Source organism: Ctenopharyngodon idella, chromosome 6 (genome assembly GCF_019924925.1).
Source record: "Ctenopharyngodon idella isolate HZGC_01 chromosome 6, HZGC01, whole genome shotgun sequence".
Classification (NCBI taxonomy): Eukaryota; Metazoa; Chordata; class Actinopteri; order Cypriniformes; family Xenocyprididae; genus Ctenopharyngodon; species Ctenopharyngodon idella.
In genome coordinates, this window is record NC_067225.1 from 6,795,519 (window position 1) to 6,818,692 (window position 23,174).

The 23,174-nt window shown below is 35.9% G+C and overlaps 3 protein-coding genes across 3 annotated transcripts; 2 read left to right on the top strand and 1 right to left on the bottom strand.

Moving 5' to 3' along the window:
* Positions 1 to 2,161: 2,161 nt before the first annotated feature.
* Positions 2,162 to 3,340, top strand: sox21a (SRY-box transcription factor 21a). Its single transcript, XM_051898177.1, has one exon. The coding sequence runs from the start codon at positions 2,523 to 2,525 to the stop codon at positions 3,240 to 3,242; it is 720 nt and encodes a 239-aa protein (XP_051754137.1). The 5' UTR covers positions 2,162 to 2,522; the 3' UTR covers positions 3,243 to 3,340.
* Positions 3,341 to 3,403: 63 nt separating this feature from the next.
* On the top strand, positions 3,404 to 15,384 carry ccdc65 (coiled-coil domain containing 65). The gene is made up of 9 exons (XM_051898176.1): positions 3,404 to 5,823; positions 6,180 to 6,336; positions 9,050 to 9,217; positions 9,642 to 9,811; positions 10,665 to 10,803; positions 11,853 to 12,050; positions 12,189 to 12,401; positions 13,277 to 13,429; positions 13,762 to 15,384. Exons 2-9 carry the CDS (start codon positions 6,193 to 6,195, stop codon positions 14,053 to 14,055), a joined length of 1,479 nt encoding a protein of 492 aa, XP_051754136.1. The 5' UTR covers positions 3,404 to 5,823; positions 6,180 to 6,192; the 3' UTR covers positions 14,056 to 15,384.
* A 1,041-nt stretch (positions 15,385 to 16,425) lies between these two features.
* On the bottom strand, positions 16,426 to 22,575 carry fkbp11 (FKBP prolyl isomerase 11). Its single transcript, XM_051897903.1, has 6 exons — positions 22,148 to 22,575; positions 21,864 to 21,926; positions 20,429 to 20,516; positions 19,339 to 19,372; positions 19,084 to 19,154; positions 16,426 to 16,677 (listed from the first exon to the last, which is right to left on the bottom strand). The coding sequence occupies exons 1-6, from the start codon at positions 22,259 to 22,261 to the stop codon at positions 16,469 to 16,471; spliced, it is 579 nt and encodes a 192-aa protein (XP_051753863.1). The 5' UTR covers positions 22,262 to 22,575; the 3' UTR covers positions 16,426 to 16,468.
* Between the last annotated feature and the right edge of the window lie 599 nt (positions 22,576 to 23,174).

A 23,174-nucleotide genomic window follows, 5' to 3' on the forward strand; every position in this document is an offset into this window, starting at 1 on the left:
CTTGTCTTAACAATAAGCACTTCCCTTCTCTAGAAACCCTCTAATATTGAAAGCCATTCAACAAAATGCATCATAATCACATAGTAACGGAAAAATGCATATGACTTGCAGTTGGACACAAAACTGAATTTCTCTGGGTGTCTTAATGACACAGTATCTGTGAGGAAATAGTGGTTGCAGCAGCCTATTGGTTAAGAACTGAGTTGCCAAAACAAAAGTGACTTCTTTTCAGCTAAGTATTTATTTATATATTCATTTAGCCTTGGAGAGCTAATTTATATATTCGTAAAATAAATATGTCCCAGGAAACAAACTGATAAAATGCACACCTTCAATGCGATGTAAGTGACTTTGGATAATGCAATAATTGTAAATGTAAATTTTCACTTCAGGTTAAACAACATTAAAAGACAAAAACACAAACCACAATGCATTCATCAGAATGTATTAAATTACTGATCAACCTCATAAAGTTGGTTCAGAGAATGTCCAGCATGTGCAGAGCCAGAATCTAGAGAAAGAGTTTGAAAAAACTAAAATATAAGATAGTTTTGAAGTGTGTAATATTTTTGCTAACTAGATTTCTACAATATTTCATAGTTTTGATGACTACTATTACTATTCTAAAAGCTGTTTGATGCTATTTATAACAATTTGAATATACAACCCGAATTCCGGAAATGTTGGGACGTTTATTAAATTTGAATAAAATGAAAACTAAAATAGTTGGGACGGGGGCATGTTTACCATGGTGTAGCATCTCCTCTTCTTTTCAAAACAGTGTGAAGACGTCTGGGCATCGAGGTTATGAGTTTCTGGAGTTTTGGTGTTGAAATTGGTCCCATTCTTGCCTGATATAGGTCTCCAGCTGCTGAAGAGTTCATGGTCGTCTTTGACATATTTTTCTCTATAGGTGAAAGATCTGGACTGCAGGCAGGCCAATTCAGCACCCGGATTCTTCTACGACGAAGCCACGCTGTTGTAATAGCTGCAGTTTGTGGTTTTGCATTGTCCTGCTGAAATACACAAGGCCTTCCCTGAAATAGACGTCGTCTGGAGGGGAGCATATGTTGCTCTAAAACCTTTAAGTACCTTTCTGCATTCATAGTGCCTTCCAAAACATGCAAGCTGCCCATACCGTATGGACTTATGCACCCCCATACAATCAACTGAACACTGATAACACGCTGGAAGGTCTCCCTTCTCTTTAGCCTGGAGGACACGGCGTCCGTGATTTCCAACAAGAATGTCAAATTTGGACTCGTCTGACCATAGAACACTTTCCCACTTTGAAACAGTCCATTTTAAATGAGCCTTGGCCCACACGACGACGCTTCTGGACCATGTTCACATGTGGCTTCCTTTTTGCATGATAGAGCTTTAGTTGGCATCTGCAGATTGTAGTAATGTCCTATTTAGTAATGTCATTGACACAATCATGTCGATGAGTGATGCAGTGTCGTCTGAGGGCCCGAAGACCACGGGCATCCAATAAAGGTCTTCGACCTTGTCCCTTCTGCACAGAGATTTCTCCAGTTTCTCTGAATCTTTTGATGATGTTATGCACTGTAGATGATGAGATTTGCAAAGCCTTTGCAATTTGACGTTGAGGAACATTGTTTTTAAAGTAATCTTTTTTTTTTTACGCACTCTTTCACAGCTCTGCCCATCTTTACTTCTGAGAGACTCTGCCTCTCTGAGACATATCTTTTATAGCTAATCATGTTACAGACCTGATATCAATTAACATAATTAGTTGCTAGATGTTCTCCCAGCTGAATCTTTTCAAAATTTCTTGCTTTTTCAGCCATTTGTTGCCCCCGTGCCAACTTTTTTGAGACCTGTAGCAGGCATCAAATTTGAAATGAGCTCATTTTGTGGATAAAAGTGTAAAATTTCTCCGTTTAAACATTTGTTATGTTCTGTTGTGAATAAAATATTGGCTCATGTGATTTGAAAGTCTTTTAGTTTTCATTTTATTCAAATTAAAAAAAAACATCCCAACATTTCCGGAATTCGGGTTGTACAATGAACTAAGTATCTGTTAAAGATTAAATAAAGTAATATTCTCATCGAAGTAGAAGTGCAAAACTGGCCCACAGTGCTGCTCAGCGTGTATCTAGATTTCACAGGACACTCACGCAGTGACGTCATTTATCTCAGGACGAAGTGACACGCCCACTTCATTCAAAACTCAGCGCAGGCGGCACAAATCTAAGCAGTGTGATTCGCTTTTAAGCCCAGGTCACTTCAGAGACTCCCACACACACCGTGCGTCCATGGATAACAACTCCAACTACTGGCACTTGTTTGAAGAGATAAATAGGCCTGTCTGATGGCATTTTTGTAAGTCACTGATACTTGACAAATAGTAAAACTTATTTCTAGGCGGAGACTAGATTTTGGTGCCATGTTACAAAGGTAACATAGCCAGGTCTGACTGAACTGTGCGTGAAAGGAACTTTGGGCTGCTTTCCGTTGGACTGCATTGAAAAAGGAGCACCAGAGAAACTGTTTCAGAAATGGCAAAGCCTATGGACCATGTTAAGCGTCCTATGAACGCTTTTATGGTGTGGTCGAGAGCCCAGAGACGGAAGATGGCACTGGACAACCCGAAGATGCACAACTCTGAGATCAGCAAACGCCTCGGAGGCGAATGGAAGCTCTTGTCAGACTCTGAAAAAAGACCTTTTATCGACGAAGCCAAACGACTTAGAGCCGTTCACATGAAAGAACACCCGGATTACAAATACAGACCGCGCCGAAAGCCCAAAACCTTGATCAAAAAAGACAGGTATCATTTTAATGTGACGTATAATCTAGGTGACAGCGACCCGTTGAAAAGTGCGCGGTTACCTGGTGACGCGCTCACGGACACGCTGAGCGCGGAGAAAACGTCTGTTGCTGCTGCTACTCGGGTGTTTTTCAGTCACCACCACCTGTCCGCCAACCCCTATCCGTTTCTCGACCTGTCCTCCAAAATGACGGAATTACCCCCTGCACCTTTCCCACATTATTCTTTGCTCGGGTATCCCGGTGGAGTCTCCGCGTTTCCCGGCATGGGTGTTCTGGCCGGTGCGCCACACGCTCATCCGTCTCCGGGTAACCCGGGCCACATGGTGCCCTATAACTGCCTGGGCTGGCCGGGTTCTGGACCTGCTGTTCCTTCGTCTTACGTGCTTTTACCAGGAATGACCAAAGCTCAGCATGAACCTTACCTCACTTATGCCGCAACGATATGACTGGAAATTAAAGAACCACAATGTTCATGTGGTATAAGGTCACGTGCACTTGTTTAAAGTTTTGCATTTGTAAAAAGAAATAAATTTCTAAAATATTATTTGTGCAAAGAGTTCACTTTTAATCTTTCGTATTTTATTACATTTGAAAAGTGCAGCTGGTATAAGAACGATGTTTCAAGGATTATGGGCATGTTAGTGGCTACATTTTACAGTTACTTACTGTATATGTCATTATACCAGCCTATTATAGAGCTATTAAAAGCTGTTACTGTAAAATGTGCTGATAATAACACAGGTGGTACAATGCAAAGCCACTTGTGGTCAATAATAACAGAGTTTTACACACACAAACACACAACATGATTAAATCATGTTATTAACTAATCAACATACATAATTACAAAAATCTTTTGGGAATGTCCCTATCGGCAAAATTAAATTATGAGACCATTCATACTTTAAATTATACTTTATACTTTCATACATAAAAAAAAAAAAATGTACATTTTTAAACTGTATTGTACTTTGATGGTAGGCTAGCATAGGCTATGCTTACAGTTTTCTTCATATATTATGAAGTACATCAAACTTTTGCAATATATTGTCTTTAACATTTTTATTTTATACCATGTGATTAAGTAACTTACAGTTAACCAGGTTTTTTACTGTAGCATTTACATTCTTCTGTTAAAATGACTTTCATGTTTACAGTAAGAAATGACCAAAAAAAAAAAATGGAGAAAATTTACAGAAGGAATCATCTTCCAGTCACCTTCTAATATCTGTTTGTTGTCGAAATAATTAGTTTCTTCTGAAAGACCTGTTTGAAGACTAATAATTCTGCAGTATGGTGAGAACAACAGACAACAAGTGACAGAATGGTGAACGAACGGGGAAACAATCTGTTGAGAGGACAGCCATCAAACGCAGAGACGCTGATGAGACTAACAGCAGCTAGCTCAAAAAATCAGCTGGTTTAAAAGCTTACACAGATCAAACCAAGAACAGTCTCTGAGTGATGATGAGAAACAACAAGACAGTCTTCAGCAAGCTCTTAAGAGGGAAGTGAAGGAAAAGGCCAGAAAAATACATAACAAAGACACCTCAGACACAACTAGCTCCTCTTTTCACCAGCTCATGTGATCAGTTAACTTGCACTTCTCATCCTTTTGTTGGCGAAACTCAAAACACAAAGAAGAAAGCAATGAATGTATTGATGAATTAATTGAACTGAGTTAAGTTACAAAAAGGCCTTTCTTCATGGTGAGTTTTAAAACTGGAATTTTTCAGAACAATTAATCATATAAGCACATCAGTGACATTCAGTTAATAAATACCTGTAGCATGTGCAACCTGATATTATTGACTTCACTGTAAAAAAATCAAAAGTTGAGAGAACTTAAAAGTTTAAGGCAACAAACTTCAGAAGGTTTTTGAGTTTTCTCAACTTGTTGTATTCAGTTTATACAACAAAAAGTTGAGAAAACTCAAAAATCTCCTACAAAAACAAGTTTTCTCAACTTTTGATTTTTTACAGTGTTCTTTAGATCAAGCAATACCAATGAAACCTGTTTTGCATGTCAGTCAACTGAAAACACCTTATAAACCCAGTGGTATATTGTCTCTCTATAATCAGCAATGGAAACAGGTTACAAAGATCATGAGTAATTATCTGCACCTTGTGTTTTATGTAAGATAAGAAATCTTTAATAGCAGAATGATTATGCTCCAGGGATGCAACTGTTCTATTATGTTTATTTATATTCAAAACATGCTAGAAACTTAGGCTATTTTATATAAAATATTATCCTGGGACCAAAATACTTACAACAGCATTATACAAGTGTCACGTAGGCCCTATCGATTAACTTAAAAAAAAAAAAAAAAAAAAAAAAAAAAAACCATAACAATCTTAAAGAGTCTTTTATTGTCGAATAAGAATATACGTACATTTAAAGCCATAGCTCCCTCTGCTGCTAACAACTAGTATTACACACACACACACACACACACACACACACACACAAACACAAATCGTGGACGTGATTCGAAAAGGTTAAATGCTATTAAAATGAATCGGAAATTTAATTAAAAAAAAAAAAAAAAAAACACGAAAATACCGAGAATTTTTGAGGGGTAGCCTACAAACAAACTGCAAAACAATCTACAAAAAAAAAAAAAAAAAAAAAAAAAACAGCAACAAGTTAACTAAAAAATAATAAGGAATGTAGGCCTATGTAGTATCGTATTAATTAATTGTATGGATTAATTAATTCTATTATGTTGTAAAAATTTTAAATATTACAATATAAATATAACAAATAACAACATAAATTTTACTTAAATTACCACAAAATACAAACTATTAAATAAAAATATTATTGAAAAAATAGGAATTTATTATATTGATTTTGCTATAAAAAAAAAAAAAAGTTACATCAGTGTCAACTGTTATACTCTGTGGTGTGAAAGATACGCGCGCTACTGGAAACATGTGGTAGTGCAGTTGCCTTTATTGGTGGTTGCTAGGAAACGGTCAACACAAACGCGTCAGAGGCGGAAGACGATAAAACATCAGAGGGTAAGACGATAAGAAATAATGCTAGTAGCCCTAAAATATTTGTATTTTTACCAACCAGAATTGTAAATATTAAAAATGGTTACGTTTCGTGTATCTTTTTCTATTTCTACCGCTTACTGCATTTTTCAACGTCTTGATCTTTAATTAGCCTGAATGAAGATTAGTACAAACATCTATCTATCTATCTATCTATCTATCTATCTGTCTGTCTGTCTGTCTGTCTGATGGCCAAAAAGAGAATGTTTTTTTTATATAATAAATTGTTTTTAATTTGGTGTGTTGATAAACCAGTTACCAGTTCTGATTTTATGTAATAAAATTCATCTTTTGAGGACTTTTGAATTTGTGATCCACAGAAATTCAGCAAACATGTCTAAAAAAGCAGGGAGGAAAGGAGGTGGAAAACATGCTGGGATGACAGAGGAGGAGAGACTTCTGTACATGCAGCACAAGGCTCAAGCTGAGGAGGAGATTGCCAAGAGAAAAGAGGACATGCTCACCCAGTTCCTCAAGGTGTGACAAACCGTGTGTTTGAGCAGCTGACAACAAATAACATATCAAATATCTATGAGCTGAAGTAAATATTTTAGATTTAGAAATCATGTTGTTGTTTATTTGTGTAATGTTAGCGCTTTTCACAGTACACATTGTTTCAAAGCAGATTGTCACACACAGAAAATGTATGTGACGATGTTTAAAGGGTTAGTTCACCAAAAATGAAATTTCAGTCATTAAGTACTCACCCTCATGTCGTTCCACACCAATAAGATCTTCACGCATGCGCCGTGCTGCTCACGTGAAATAAATGAAATCCAATTTATTCATTTATTTTATTTTAATTTTAAAGTATTTATCCAAAAAGCCTTGGTCATTGCAATCAATAAATATTCTGTACTAAATACATTACTCATCCGTCCCTCTTGTCATTTTGACCCAAAATGTTTAAAAAAAAAAAAAAAAAAATTAAATCATGTGTTCAAAGGAGTGGTTCAAGACCTTAGGACTTTTGTTGCACTTGAACTTTGAATACACACACACACAAAATTTGACTGGATTTGAGGAGTTTATGTGGTTGAAGTAACAAATCCTTCCCTCACGGGTCAATATGACCCGCATAGGAATAAATGAAATTGAGGATTTTTTTTATTTTTTATTATTTATCAAAAAATATAAAAAATCTGGCACAATCCAGAACAAACACACACACAAATGAAGGCATGAGACTATAGAACATCCCCAGTGCAGAACACACTCATACATACACACACGTACACACACACACACACCTAGGAATTCCCATTAAAATGAAGAGGTCATTTTTTTTCTTTTCGTTTTTTTTCAAATAAAAATCAATCAGTCACAATGCAGACTGCGCACAGATATGAAGTGGTTAGATTTGAACACATTTAGAATGCAGAAAAATTATTACAATATCTGACACTTAAGTATATATAGAAAAATCTAAAAAAACAAAAAAAAGTCAAAATTACAATTAAAAAGGCTAAAACTTCACCAAAAAAATTATTTTATAATGTATAAATAAATACCTAAATGCGTACTGAAAAAAAATCTGAATGAAACTGTCTTTTGGACCCAGGGGAAGAGCTTATTTGCTCCATATAGGGCTATAAGGCCATCTAGTGGCAAGAGTCATGAAAGATCATGTTATATTATTTTTTTTCCACAAGAGGTCGGCAGAGACACCCAATGTGAGAAATTTGAGCTGAATTTACAGGGTTATTCATGAATGGTGAGTTATTTTGAATTTAAGTTGAAAGAATGTGAAGAATGTGCTTAAATTATTATTTATTATTTATTGATAAAATCTAGTAATTTAAAGGTAAATAAAATAAAAAATCTCCAAAAAACAAAAAATGCATTTAAAAATAGAAAAAAATCTTATCAAAATGAAATTAAGTAAGCTTTCTGGGGAAAAAAAAAAAAAAAAGTATAATTTTAGGGCTTTGGGTCATTTTGACCACCGAGGGAAGGATTTGATACAATTTGCAAGGAGAGGATGAGGGTTAATAATATATTATTTAATACATTTAGCTACATGAAAGATTTTAAAGTAAAATTCACGGGTCTTTGGTTTGTCCTAAAATCTCATTTTGTCAATTAAATTTCATGCATAAAATATTTATCTATGAATACATATTTATGAATCAGATCATCAAAAAAGGTGGTTTTATTATTTATTTTTATTATTATTTGTGTTGATGGTTTTTGGTGTATTGCATAATAATCAGGACTTTTTTCTTTTTTTCAAAACATTTATTTACTTAGAACTTCTTACTTTTTTTTAGAATCTCTATAGGACACATTTCTGTCATCTTTTGCATAGATGGTAATGAAACTGAACTAACTACTGACTAAAGCCGGGTGCACACTGTGCGATTTATAATAGTCCTTTACGGTTGTTGCTTGTCAGACTGTACGAACATGATCCTCATATCACACTGTGGGATCTCAGCTTATGTCAGACTGTACGACAGTGAAGACGCGTTAAAAACGGAAAAATCTGTGGTCTTTGATCACTAGTTTGACATGTTCACAGACAGCCGGTTAATGACCGTTGCGATCAAATTTTACCTCCAACAAAATTCTGGCAGTGTCAGAAGATTTGGCGCCCAGTCCTGCAGTGTGACTTCAGCTGGGTGCACACTGTGCGATTTATAATAGTCCTTTACGATTGTTACGACGAATGTCAAATTGTCTTCCTTTTTCAAGACAAGCCGTGATCAAAATTAACGCCAGAGATGTCTTTGTTAGCCACCATTTCAGTCCCACGTGTAATGCAGCTCACTGTCACCGAATGTGTGTGGGTTGATGATGTAATACTCTGGACAAGGTTTCACGCGCGCGTCCGTTTTTAACGCGTCTTGACTGTCGTACAGTCTGACATAAGCTGAGATCCCACAGTGTGACATGAGGATCATGTTCGTACAGTCTGACAAGCAACAATCGTAAAGGACTGTTATAAATCGCACAGTGTGCACCCGGCTTAAGTGGGAAAAGAATTCATGTAATTTGAAAGATATAATCATCAAATGATTTTTGTGCCAAAGCAGTGATACGTAAATGATCCAAAGTTTAGCCCACATAGACACTGTTGTTCTCACTGCTGTGTGAAAAGTTTTGAGAAAAGTATTGAGAAATGGGTCCTGCCGATCTTAAAAATCTCAGACAATGGAGTTCTGCACCAGAAATGATTTGTTTTTTTTAGGATAAACTGCAGAAAGAGGAGAGGAACACCATTCTGAATCTCCACAAGCTGCGGCAGCAGTGGCGTGCTGTTTTAACACAGACCAAGACAGCAGAGCTACGCAATGACATGTCAGTGCTCAGCCAGAGCTTTGAGAGAGTCCTCGACTACAAAGACAACATCATTAAGGTGACTATATATATAAAACATATAGACTTGACTCTCACTTTTACATTCCATAGCTTTCATTGCAGAGTCTGGGAGTAACAAACGCATGTCTGTATGTGTGTGTGTGTGTGTGTGTGTGTGTGTGTGGTCCTGGTAAATCCTACATAATGAGGACAAAATGTCCCCACAAAGATGGCAACATCGAAATCCTTGTACTTGTGGGGACATTTTTGGGTGCCCATAACGTAGGGTTTACCAGGACCACACACACACAGCTTATAAATCATACCAAGTGATGTTTTTTGAGAATATAAAAATGCAAAGTTTTCTGTGATGGGTTGGTTTAGGGGATAAAATATACAGTTTGTACAGTATAAAAATAATTATGTCTATAGAATATCCCCATAGAACATGAAAACCCAACGTGTGTGTGTGTGTTTTACAGAGTTTGGTGGTTGATCTATCTGAGAGGGAGCAACAGTCAGAGCTGGCGCGCAGTTCTCATCTGCAGAACGTGGACTGTCTGTTAGAGCTTCATAGGAGTCGGCTGGCAGAACTAGAGTTCAACTTCAACACCAGTCTTGAAGAACTTAGCTCAGAGTATAATACTGAGAGGTATACACACAAACAAACAAACACACAAAAGCTAGTGTTTTGTTTTCAAGGCTGTGTTAACTTGGCCAATTTGACAGGTTCTGACAAAATAAACTGGGCCATTCCTTTTATGATGCACCTTTTGACTTTAGAAAATGAACATGCTTTGGTTGTAAGGAAACTAACTTAAAGGATTAGTTCACTTTCAAATGAAAATTAGCCCAAGCTTTACTCACCCTCAAGCCATCCTAGGTGTGTATGACTTTCTTCTTTCTGATGAACACAATCGGCTTAACTGAAAGCTTAACTGACACAACAGTTTTTTTTCCGTAAGTTGAATATGGAAGGCGGTCTGGCGGAAGCTAGATATTTTACTTCATAACTTGTTAAATATGGATATATTTTTTTACACAAACACATCGCTTTGCTTCAGAAGGCCTTTATTAACCCCCCGGAGACATGTGGAATATGTTTATGATGGATGGAGACACTTTCTTGAAGTTCATTTGAAGCTTGAAGTTCATTTCAATTTTGTAGTTGAATTTGTATATTATATAATAAAAAAATGCATATTATATATTGTATACTAATTATCTATTAAAATGTTGATATTGTCATAAGGATTTATGAAATTTAATGCAAGAAACTCCAACTACAGTAATACCACAAAACATCACAGAATTAACAAGATCATTAGGCTACTAATAATGATGTTTACACTGTTGTTTTCCCACCAAAAATGATGTAATGAAATGGATTTCACAAAAAAAGTATAATATTTTATATAATAAGACATATATGGGGACATGAAAATGCACTGCAAAGGAATGAGCCAATGTAGCATCATCTGTATGTTATTTCTTTTAAATTCCAGGGAGCAAATTCTTTCACAGCACCAGAAGGAGAGTATGAATTTGGAGAATGTGATGTTTTCCATGGAAAAGCACTACGCTGATCTTGACAATGAGGCTAGACGTGACTACGAGAGCACTGGCAATCAAATTACAAAACAGGTACTGCTTTTATTATGTTTACATTTACATTTGTTAATTTGCCAGATTCTGTTATCCAAAGTGACTTACAAATGAGGAACATCACAAGCTATTTTTCATAGTACCAGCAATATTCATAAGTTTAGTAAAAACTAGATTAATTCAACAAGCTAGAACAAAGAAGAAAAAGATCATTTTTTTTTAAATATAATAAGCGTTAGAGTGTCTTGGTTTACAAAATCATAATTATTGCATTAACCTCAAATATATGCAGTGCAATACAAATATAAAAACATGAATTAAACTCATGAATTAAAAATACAGATTACACAAATATATGTAGGCTACAATTTACAAGTGTAATGTTTTTAACAGAAGCCTTTATGATCACCAAGCCTGCATTTATTTGATCAAAAATAAAAACAGTAATATTGTGCAATATTAATACATTTTTATTGTATTAATATTTTAATATAATTTAGAATGTGCATCATTACTCCAGTGTTCAGTGTCACATGATCCTTCAGAAATCATTCTAATATGCTGATAACATTTCTTATTATTATCCATGTTGAAAACAGCTATGCTGCTTAATATTTTTTGTGGAAACTATGACAAGTTTTCTTTCAGGATTCTTTTTTTAAGTTATATTTTTGGCCTTTTCATGGCTTTATTGAATAGGACAGTACAGACAAGACAGGAAAACATAAGGGTGGAGAGAGGGCAACAGGATCGAACTCGGGACACTGGAGGCACAGTCGTGCTATGTGTCGGCGTGCTGCCCACGAGGCTATCGGCACCGACTCTTTCAGGATTCTTTGATGAATAGAAAGTTCAAAATAACAGCATTTATTTGATATATAAAGGGGGAAGAGAGGGTATGATGTAATGGAGCAGAGGTAAGAGGGCACAGCAACCAAGGTGGCCGGGCGCTGACGCTGATGTGGTATGGTCACAACAGATGGATGTTGTGCTAATTGAGTTTTGAAAATGTGATTGGACAAAAGGATGTTAGCAATTGAAAAAAAACCCTGTAATATAATAATATGTTGTTGGTTTTGTTTCTGCAGAACAAAGAGGAAAAGCAAATAGTGAAAGATCAGATGGAAGGGGTGTTGGAAAAACTGTGGCGAGACATGCAGGTGGTTTTACACGAATATAATGAGTCCACCAAAGACAAAATCATCGCAGCTGACTCTCTGCATGTCAAGGATAAACAAAGTGCTAAAGAGATTGACGCACATAAAAAGCACATTCAGAAGTTGCAGGTCAGACAAAAATCCAGTGTGGTATCTGTTTTTTTCTGACTACTTTGGAGAAGCATTTTTCTTCCGATTGTGATATTTCATAATTTTGATGATTTTATTGTTATTTAAAATGAAAAAAAAAAAAAAAAACTTTTGCAGGAGTCCATCTCTGCTCTGCGCTGTCAGCTGAGCTCTAGTCAAACCGGAGAAAGAGTTCAGCAGCTTCGTTCAGACCGTGATGAGCTCGCCCAGGAAGTTCAACATCTCAGAGTCCAGCTCGGTGCGGCCCAAACGATTCGGAGAAAGCAGCTCACTAAACTTACCATTCAAAGCAGCAATTCTGCTAAGAAACTACAGGAGACTGTAGCACTGGTAAATTTATTACACCCACATTTATTATTTACATACTTCCGGTTCCACACCACCAAACACATATTGTTCTTAATTTTACAAACAACTGCTTTATCCCTTTAAGTAATGGTCACTGTGATTTTGCCAAGTAAGACATGTTCCTGAAACAACATCTTGTGTTGATCCTGAAGCAAAATTCCTGTCCAAAAACATTGTCCTAAACCCTAAACCTAACCCTAACCATAACTTCTAAAATCAGAGGGAAATTATATGTGAATAATAATGGTGTTACAAGCCTAAACTGAACATTAACTGTAAACCTAGCCCTTAATTCTGATTGGATGTTGATCCAGGAACATGCTTTACTTGGTGATATACAATTTTGGATTGCTTACTACAGTATTTTTACCCTCTGGCCAATAACTTTAATTACCAATATTTTACCTTTATTATATTTAATATGTTTTACATGCTTAAAATGAGAGGTCAAAATCTTACAATGTAGATAGTATCCAGTCATGTGCTCAGAATCATGGACATACCTGATTAGCAGGTTGAATATATTTATTCAATATATTTAAAAACATAATTTCATGCTACATGCAAAATTATATCAGAACACTAAATGTGTTTTAATGATACATTTAAGCATTTTTATTCATAAAAGATGCAACTTTATTAGTTAATAATATCTCAGTCAAGCTGAACAGGGAGAAACTGTGTCTTGTATCATTAGCAGACCAGATTAGTAGACCAGAAATGTTTTTCTTCTTGCAACATGGATGCATTTTGAAAATTTATTGGGATGGGAGATTATATCTAATTCTGGAATTAAATAAATATATTTTAGCAATATTCTTAACATCTAATCAATCAAAATTCTGTCTCTTCCGTAGGGGGAAAGGTTGGTGCGTCTCTCTGAGGTGTGTAGTAAGATGGAGACGGAGCACGAGAAGGTTCTGCCCTTCTACAAATCATCACTGAGTGAAGAAGAGCTGAATCAGGAGAGAGCCAATGCCATGGAGTCACCGACTGAGAAACTCGCTCAGGTTTATTAAAATCATACTCCATATAATCCCACAATCCACTGTAAACTTGTTTTCATATCAGATACGCCACCATTCTGACATGGAGTGTCTGTTTTTTACAATCCAATTAATTCCAGATAGAAAAAAATCATTATTTTCTCAATGGATATCCTGTTTCACTCAGAGATATGTTGTTTTGGGGAAGAAAAACAGGATATTTCATGCTGTTTCATTACTTTAATTCGATGTGTAGTAGCATTTCTTTTCCATTATTCTTATCATCTGCTAAATTCAGTTATATCATTTATGTTGTCTTTTGACTTTTCTCCCCTTGTCCTATCCTCTGTCCACAGCTAATACATGAATATTCTCCTCTTGGAAAGTTCTGGCAACGTTACAACAAGGTTCAGCTTGACCGTTTGTGTCTGAAGCGAGAGAAAATGCTTATGTTACAGGAGAATGAACGACTGAGGATCTATCTGAAGCAGTACCTGGATGAAGTTTCGGTTCCTGATGAGAGTTTTCAGCAAAAAAAGCTTCTGGTGGTGTCGTCTCCAACTCTACAGGCCACCGCTGCCACTGAGAGACGCGATCAAAAGCGCTATGTGGTCCAAGAAGCAGCAAATATTGTGCAGAAACAGCTTTAAGGAATAGATGTGAAACGTGTAATGCAGTGTGTTTCTGGAAGCAATTAAAATATTTTATGCCTGGCAGTCTTGCAGTCTGTTTATTGCAATGATCTCAATATATTTTATATTAAATTTATGATTTTAGCAGACACTTTCCTCACAGTATTTTCTTACAACTCTATGTCAATAACATAGATGTGACGGTTCTAGAGCAAAAAGTTCATTGCCTCAAGATGGCGCCAAATCATTGAAGATTATCAAGCAATGAACAACAAAAGAAGTATGGATTTTGTGCCCTGAAAATCCATGGTATGATTTGCTGTAACACAATCTACTACTAAGGGTTTGTCTGCACTTTTCAATCTGTTTATGTCATCTTTTTACTTGTACTCACATTGACAAAGATACTAATCACAAATTTGCCTGAGATTTGAAACATCTACCTTTGTTGTGGCAGTGTAGGCGAACCAAACATTCTCTCAACAAGCATCCTCTTTATACACCAGGAAAACAGGTTGATGCATATTAAAATGTAAGGTGAAGTTGATTGCAATGTGATGCAAGACTTTACTGAATCTTCTGGCCAAAGAAACACCTCACAAAACTTATTTTACACTGAAAAATATAAAAAATAAAGGCATCATAATTAGGATTTTTGCTTTATCTCAAATGGTCTTCTGTTATTTATTTAGTCAACTTGGATTTGTTCATCATTAATGCAAAATTGTTGTATTAAAAAGACTTCAGTAAGAAACAAATCCTCAACACAACACATAAACCTCAAAATGAACTGTATTAATGTCGCAATGCATGCTGGGAACACAAACTCCTTAACAAAACAGCAATATTGTTAAATATACAAGGCTTAGCACAGTATATCCTTTCCAAACAGTTGAAGACAGTGCCTAAAGATCTGCTGAATCTTGAAAATCTCCTAACCTTTTGTCTTTGACCTTTAACCCTTCTCCTCCACTGCTTGCTGATAATGCTGGACTGATCACCTGGAGGAAAACATTCTTTCCAGAGCAGAGAAAGTCTTTACGTTTGGAGAAGCAGTATGCGAGTGCTGAACTCTATCAGTGTCTTGATTGAATTTTGGCCAACAGAAAGACCTTTCACCTGGAAAACATGTAGTATTACAGATGGTTATCTTGATCATTTTAAAACTTTTTATCCAAAGCGACTTGAATTGCATCCAAGGTAAACATTTTTATCAGTTCATGCATTCACTGAGATTGATGTATGTCGATTAATTAGAGACGCACACTACAATGTACTACCCAGCTAACAAAAATATATTCTAAGATTATTTTGCTAACATTCCCATTAAGTTATGAAAACATTATTTCTGAACGTTTCCTGAACGTTCAAAATGTCTAGTTTTTTAATTGTTTTAAAAACTTTTTTTCTTATACGAATGTTAAGGGAACATTACGTTTTATAATTTTGCAAACATTATGGGAACATTACTTTTGAATGTTCTCTGAAATTATTCAAAATTTCAAAAATGTTAGACAAACGTCCAACTAAAATGTTTCAGAAAAAAAAGTTCCATGAACGATGTATAACTTAAATACAACATTTTTGTGCTAACATTTTGAGGACGTTATTAAAGACCACATAACTTTGAACTAATGTTCTATTTACGTTACTGGAAGAACGTTTGTTCATAACTTTGAGAGAACTTTGTCACCCAGATGGAAAAAAAGTACTTCTATAATGTACTTAAAGTGCTCTATTTCCGTGCACTAATTTTGTACTTAATATACTAAAAATTCTTCTTTAGTACGTCTTAAGATAATCTCAAGAACATCTAAGTGTACTCAACTATGCTATTTTGAGACACCATGAAATATGAACTAAAATGCGCTTTTAATATACTATCTCTGTATTTAAAAAATAAATTTAGTTACCACTTGTAGTACACTATGGGTTCAAATGTACTATAAGTATTATCTAAATACATTTTTTAAACACAGAGATAGTATATTAAAAGCACATTTTTGATCAAATAACTGCAGCCTTGGTGAGCAATAAGAGACTTTTTGGAAAAACATTTAAAAAAATCCCACAGGTACTGGCTGACTAATATATCAAAGATGTTTGAGGTGGAATGTCTACAGTTTAGGCTAAACATTGTCTGAATAAATTACAAAAAAACAAATTATTCCTGCTCTCTCCCTATTTCTGATATACTTGAAAATACTTCTGAAAAAGAATACTCAGTGTAGATACTTTTGGGACCACTATCCATCCTAAAACACCTTTTGTAAGTGGCTCTAGATAAAAGTATCTGTTCAATATCTTAAACATAAATGTAACATACTTTTTTATGTTTTAATGGCTCAAATAAGTCACAAGAAAAAATAGAAAGCACCAAACAAAGCATTTTTTTTATTATTTAAATAGTTTATTCTTTTTGGCTTTGATCTCACTTCTTCTTGCTTTTCTTGTCTTTGTTCTTCTTCTTGCCTTGAGGTTGTGCGTGTGCTTTGTTGTAGAGGTAGAGACCCACTAAGCCCAGTAAAGTGGGAACCAGTGCCAAGCACAAAAGAGGCAAGACGTCGTTAACTAGCTTCTGCCAGGGCGTTTGCTGGGACAGAGAGATCACCTCCACCTCAAACTCAAGTGTGCTGTCCCCTGTGAGGAACAGACAGATGGAAAGATGAAGAAAAGATTATCACATCGAATGTCATTTAATCATCATCACTCTCCAGCTTTTACTGATAAAAAATCTTGTCAATTTTACTACTTCTGATGGTGATGGATTAGTTTATGAAATTTTTCTTTTCACATTTTCAACTTTCTTTTAGTATGTAATGTTGCAGTTTGAGCATGAAGAAGGTCTGAAACGTTACAAAGCACAAAGTCACTCCAAAGTTATTCTCTATATCAGTGCGCACTGTTTCTGAACTCCCTGAAACGTTTCGATTGTAGTCTTGAGTTTTCTCCTGGGAACGAACACGTCACAATATCCCTCATTTTAATAATTCCCTGCCAGTGCATACGCAAAATAAAGAGGGTGAGGCCTGGTTGAGTTGTGTTAGTAACATGTTGTCACAATGTCCAAAAGATGGATCTAATGCGGTTATGAGAAGGGGCGTGACATGTCCGAAACATCCTCGCAGCGGCTGACCGATCACAACACACTGGTCTGGCTGACCAATCGGAGCACATTGCGCTTTTCAGAAGGAGGGGCTTCATAGAGACAGGAACAGGGCCGTACACAAGGTTTTATATATACAGAGGTCCCAAAATTGAGTTTGCTAGGGGGGTTCGGGGGAATGCCTCGCAAGAAAATTTAGATTTCCCTGATCTACTTATGTACATTTTAAGACGTTTGAAGGACAAAAAAAAAAATGGATAACAAAAGCTTTAAACTCTGTCAGTGAGCAGTAGCACAAATTTTTCCTGCTCTTCCTCTCTCATCTCCATCACCTTCTGTCTTTTTTTTTCACGTGACATGCAGGGAAAAAATTGTCTAAATCATGCGCACGATTTATAAATCGAGGGAATGAAATAGTTAATCGTGCGTACGATTTAGCAAATCGAGGGAACGAAATAGTAAATCTTGCATACGATTTAGCAAATCGAGAGAACGAAATAGTAAATCTTGCATACGATTTAGCAAATCGAGAGAACGAAATAGTAAATCGTGCGTACGATTTAGCAAATTGAGAGAACGAAATAGTAAATCATGCGTACGATTTAGCAAATCGTGGGAACGAAATAGTAAATCATGCATACGATTTAGCAAATCGAGGGAACGAAATAGTAAATCGTGCGTACGATTTAGCAAATCGAGAGAACGAAATAGTAAATCGTGCATACGATTTAGCAAATCGAGGGAACGAAATAGTAAATCGTGCATACGATTTAGCAAATCGAGGGAACGAAATAGTAAATCGTGTGTACGATTTAGCAAATCGAGGGAACGAAATAGTGAATCGTGTGTACGATTTAGCAAATCGAGAGAACGAAATAGTAAATCGTGCGTACGATTTAGCAAATCGAGGGAACGAAATAGTAAATCTTGCATATGATTTAGCAAATCGAGAGAACGAAATAGTAAATCGTGCGTACGATTTAGCAAATCGAGAGAACGAAATAGTAAATCATGCGTACGATTTAGCAAATCGAGAGAACGAAATAGTAAATTGTGCGCACGATTTAGCAAATCGAGGGAATGGAATTTAGCAAATCGAGGGAACAAAATAGTAAATCGTCCGTACAATTTAGCAAATCGAGGGAACAAAATAGTAAATTGTGCGCACGATTAAGCAAATCGAGGGAACAAAATAGTAAATCGTGCGCACGATTTAGCAAATCGAGGGAACAAAATAGTAAACAATAGTAAAAATTGTGAAATTAGACAAAAGTTTATTAGTTTGCATCCCTGATTATTTCTATTGTTCGTTTAACATTTCTATCGTAAAACATCTGTGAAATATTAAGTGTTTAGTTTAGCTACTTACTTATCTTACACTTTATGACTGTTAACTGAAGGGTTGTGCTGGAATTCGCGCTCAGCATCAAGCCCGCCTACTTTGATTTGATTGGTCATCTCAAACATTTTGACATTGACGAGCGGTGTTAGACTGCTGACAGCTCAGATGAGAAGGTCGTAATCTTGGCGTTTTGCAATATCCTTGCAGCACCAAAGTAGAGTTAATAATGTGCAATTATTTCACATTCTTTATTATATACACTTCGGAGGAATGCCGAGGTCCGGACCTCAATGGTGGGTACAGCCCTGGACAGGAACTAAACAGGGGTGTGTTTCCCAAAAGTATCGTTAGCCAACTATGGCCGCAAGTTGCATTGAATTGTGTTGGCAACGACGGAACTTGCAACCATAATTGACTTCGAGAAATGCACCCCAGAGCGTTACTGACAGACTGGGAAGAGAGGTGCTGCAACAATGTAAAATATGTGAAAAATTAGGTGTTTTTTGAACATTCAAGCATGGAAACCTATTCTAGTAAACTCTAAAAGCAAAATCAAGACTTTGTAAAATGGTCCTCTTTAAGTGTGTTGCCATGGTACCTGGAATGGTTGGAGGGTATCCTCTCTTTCCATACGCTAGATGAGCTGGAATCGTGGCCTTGATTTTTTGCCTGTGCAAAAACATAGACAGAAAAGAATGAAAAAAGACTTTCAAGTGGGTGATTCAAACCTCACCCTAAAAGACCTTTTCTTTAAGTGGTCTTGAACATATTGTTCAGTAGCTGTACTTTCACCATCTCTGCCTACATGCATTGATACAACTGTACATTCCAAACTGAAATTCAGTCGACTTACCCTTGACACACACCGACCAGGGCTTGCTCTAGACCTGCCAAGCAAAAAAAAAAAAAGTTTTAAAGGGATGTGCAATTGTGGAAACACCACATCATTTCTGATTATTATATGTTTTTACAGAAAAAAACACAGCCCAAAAAGCTGTCCTTAGTAATTATAACCATCTTTTTCAAATTCAAAATGACATTATAGTTACCCTAAACCAGAAGTATTCAATTAAAGTTCCAAGAGGTCCGGTCTCTATATTTCCTTCCCAGAAGAGGTCCGGACAATACTTTTTTTTTTTTGGAATAGTTATATACATTTCCATCTGGGTAGCAGTAGTACTTTGTAAAAGAAAAAGGAAAAAAAAAAAAACCTAAACAGTCAAAATAGTCATTAAAGATGAGGATATTGTGTCCCGAGAGCCAAAGCAGTGGCGTCTGAGAATTTTATTTTTATATTTCATCAGTTGAGGTATGATCAGATGTTTTATCATGCTATTATTATTTTTACATTCAGATACCTACAGTATGTATGGCCATGTGACTGATAAAAGATACTGTATGACGGCTCAGGGTTTTCCTCTTGACACCTGGAGCATTTTTATATTTTGCTTAAAATAAGTATCTACTAAAAAAAAAAAAATCAAACAAACAATGTACATAATTATCAAAATGCTTTCATTTTAAGCAGAAAACAAAGTTAACTAATTTCAAAGTTTTAATTGTCTTTCCTTAATTTTCACAATTCTGACATTGTTTATTATGAAATGCTCTTAACATGCTAATTAATAGGCCTCGTCACAAACCTGGTTTGAATGGTCTGGAGTCATATACTGTGTGTATGACAGACAAAAATAATACATTTTCTGAAGCATTTTACCCAAAGTATCTTTTTCCCCTGGTACTATATAATGGTATAAACGGTAAAATTGTGCTACAGTTGTCATTTTGTCTCACAGTCCGGTTGGAACTAAACCTGCCCTAAACTATACAAGAATATAAATATATATAAATATGATGAGTTGTGAAATCTGTGCTCTGTTTTATTTCTGTTTTTATGAACATCATGTAATTTCGGGTTCCATTGAGATGACTGAGCCTTGTACCTGTGATGACAGACCTCTTGCCCAACTCTACGACCAGAGGTTCACGAGACAGAGAAGTGTCAATCACCTTCCCGTCCGTTAATCGGCCCTGCACAGGAGATGAAAAATAGAGTTGCCGGTTAGTTGCATCCCTTTTTATGTAGATGCAGCAAATTATCTGTAGTAAATACCTATAGAATAAGACTCAATAAAAAACAAGTAATAAAAAGTGACAGCCACCAAGGTCACTGCCAAACCACAAAACTAGTGTAATAGAACCATATCAGCCTGCATTAAGATAAGGATGAACTATACGGCAGATTTTAAAAAGGAACAATATTAAATTGGGGCATGTTGTCACGTGTTTTATATGTAAAAATGTTATGCGTTTTATTAATTACAATTTTTGTTTGTGACAATTGTGTGAATATTTGTATATATTTTGTATAATATTTACCTTTTAAATGTTTGATGTTTCTTATATATATATATATATAAGAAAGACTTAATATTTTTTCAAATTATTATTTTTTTTAATTTTCTGTTTAAATTTAATTTAAAATTGTTTGTCATTTTATTAGTTTTAGTTATTTTAGTACTTCAAGTTAAACTAAACAAAATGTGATATACAATAAGAATTTTTTAATTTAATATTTTGTTTTTATTTTATTTTCAATTAAAGTTCGTTTTGTTTAAAGTAACAAAAGTACTATACATATAAACATATGCATCTATATATATATATATATATATAGTACAAAAGCAGTTGTACTACTTTTTAAAAAAGTTCAACTTGGTTATTAATGGCACGTTTAATATAGTACCCCATATATGAAAAAAAAAATGGGGCATGTTGTCACAAAATGTAATCGTGTTAAATTAATTATTTTTTTAATTTATTAAAAAAAAATCCTGATTTTTTTTTTTTTTTTTTTTCATTATTTGTAGAAGACTTTTTACTCCTAATCGCAGAAGTAAAAAATAAATAAATAATAAAAAAATACTCGGTCTCCCCTTCATGTTTCCTGTAGCGCGAGTGCGCGCGCACAAGGCTCTCTCGTGCAGTTTCTCGAGTCCGAATCGACGCTGCTCGCCCTGACTCAAATGCTGACGTGTTGCTCCGCCTCCTCCAGAACATTTGGTTTCGCTTAAAACTAAAATACTATTACAAATAACTGCATTTCGACTCCATGATGAACTTCTATTCTGTCTGAACTTAAAAGGAATGTGTTAATCGCGTTCATCCTTCACACGTAATGCATTACAACTCTATTTTCATTCAGATATGGCGAGTCCAGATGTCAGCTCGAGTCTGCCACATCATTGAATGATTTCATGTGCAAATAACCCCGCATAAGTCCATTTAGCATGTTTTATGTCATAATACAAAGATATTTCATTGGGAGGTGCCTCGTTTTACAACATAATAGGCTTTAATAACGCTGTATTTATATACCGTGTAATGAATTTGAAGCGTGTCTCCCATCTCGGATGTAATCGTGCATGTCTCCGGCATCACCTAAAATAGTCAAAAACATATTATTGAGAAATATTAAAGAGTGGCATTGAAAAGGAACTGAAATGCGCAGAACATTGGCTTTATTAAAATAGATGCAACAGTGCATGTTTGCACTGAGACGTTAACATGCACTTGTGATAAAAGCACGCATGCAGTGATCTGCTACGTGGACTCTTGTAATAATAGTCATTCATAAAATTAAAAAACTTGAACCAACTTACCAGTGTCTCCACAACCAACTGTTCGATCACGCCTTCTTTGCTTTCTCCGTCCTCAGCTGCAACAAATGCAAAAGCTGCGAGAAAAATCAAGGCGATCCCCGTCCGAATTCCCATCGTGTCTCACGTTATGAGAATATCAGCACTAACAATAACCACAGAAAGGATAAAAGCTACTCTAATGGCTCACTTCCGTCACGAGAGTCTCGCCACTGCGGCGTAGAGAGAGGCAATAAATACTCGAGCGGATGATCAGATTCAAGAAGTCACTCAAGGCTAGATGCCAGTTAAAGCTGATGTGTTATTATAGTGAAGAGATAACGGCGGGTTAGACGACCCTCGAACACTGGACCAATACCTGGGTCACTGGAATCCCCGCCTCATAATCCTCCAGCATCCCAGAAGTCTCTCCACATGGCTGCTGCTGTTAGAGAACTTCCCCGCTGGAGGGCGCTTAATATTCTGAGGTTGAAAAAAAAAACACTGCATCCTTCTGCTGTTTTTTTTTTTTTTTTTTTTTTTTTTATTTAAAGGAAAAGTGTGTAATTTCTACACCACAAGCGCCAAGTTTCCTGAACACTCCCCCTTCTTCCATTGGTCATACAAACAGATAGCCCGGCCCCCAAACTCACGCCATTGGTTGAACCAATGTTTTGAAACACTTGAAGTCAACATGAAATAAAAATGGACAATTATTATTTGTTATGGAATATTGCCATATTTATTATAAATGGTTTATCCGTGCACATCATTGTTTTTTTTAAATTGATGTGCCCTCGTAATGTTAATCAAAATAACTTCCCCTCCCCCTTTACAACGACATCTCTTCTCTTCTCTGATGACGTGTTTACTGGTGCGAGGGCGGGACAACCTGTCACTCACATGAGATCACAGCAATAGCAAACCACAACTATCCAACCATCGGATTGACAGGATGGTTATCATCCTATCGATTCCCCATGGACAAAATCAAGCCCCACCCTACATTTTGTCTTGTTTAAGGCCCTGTCCCAAATGGCACCCTAAACAT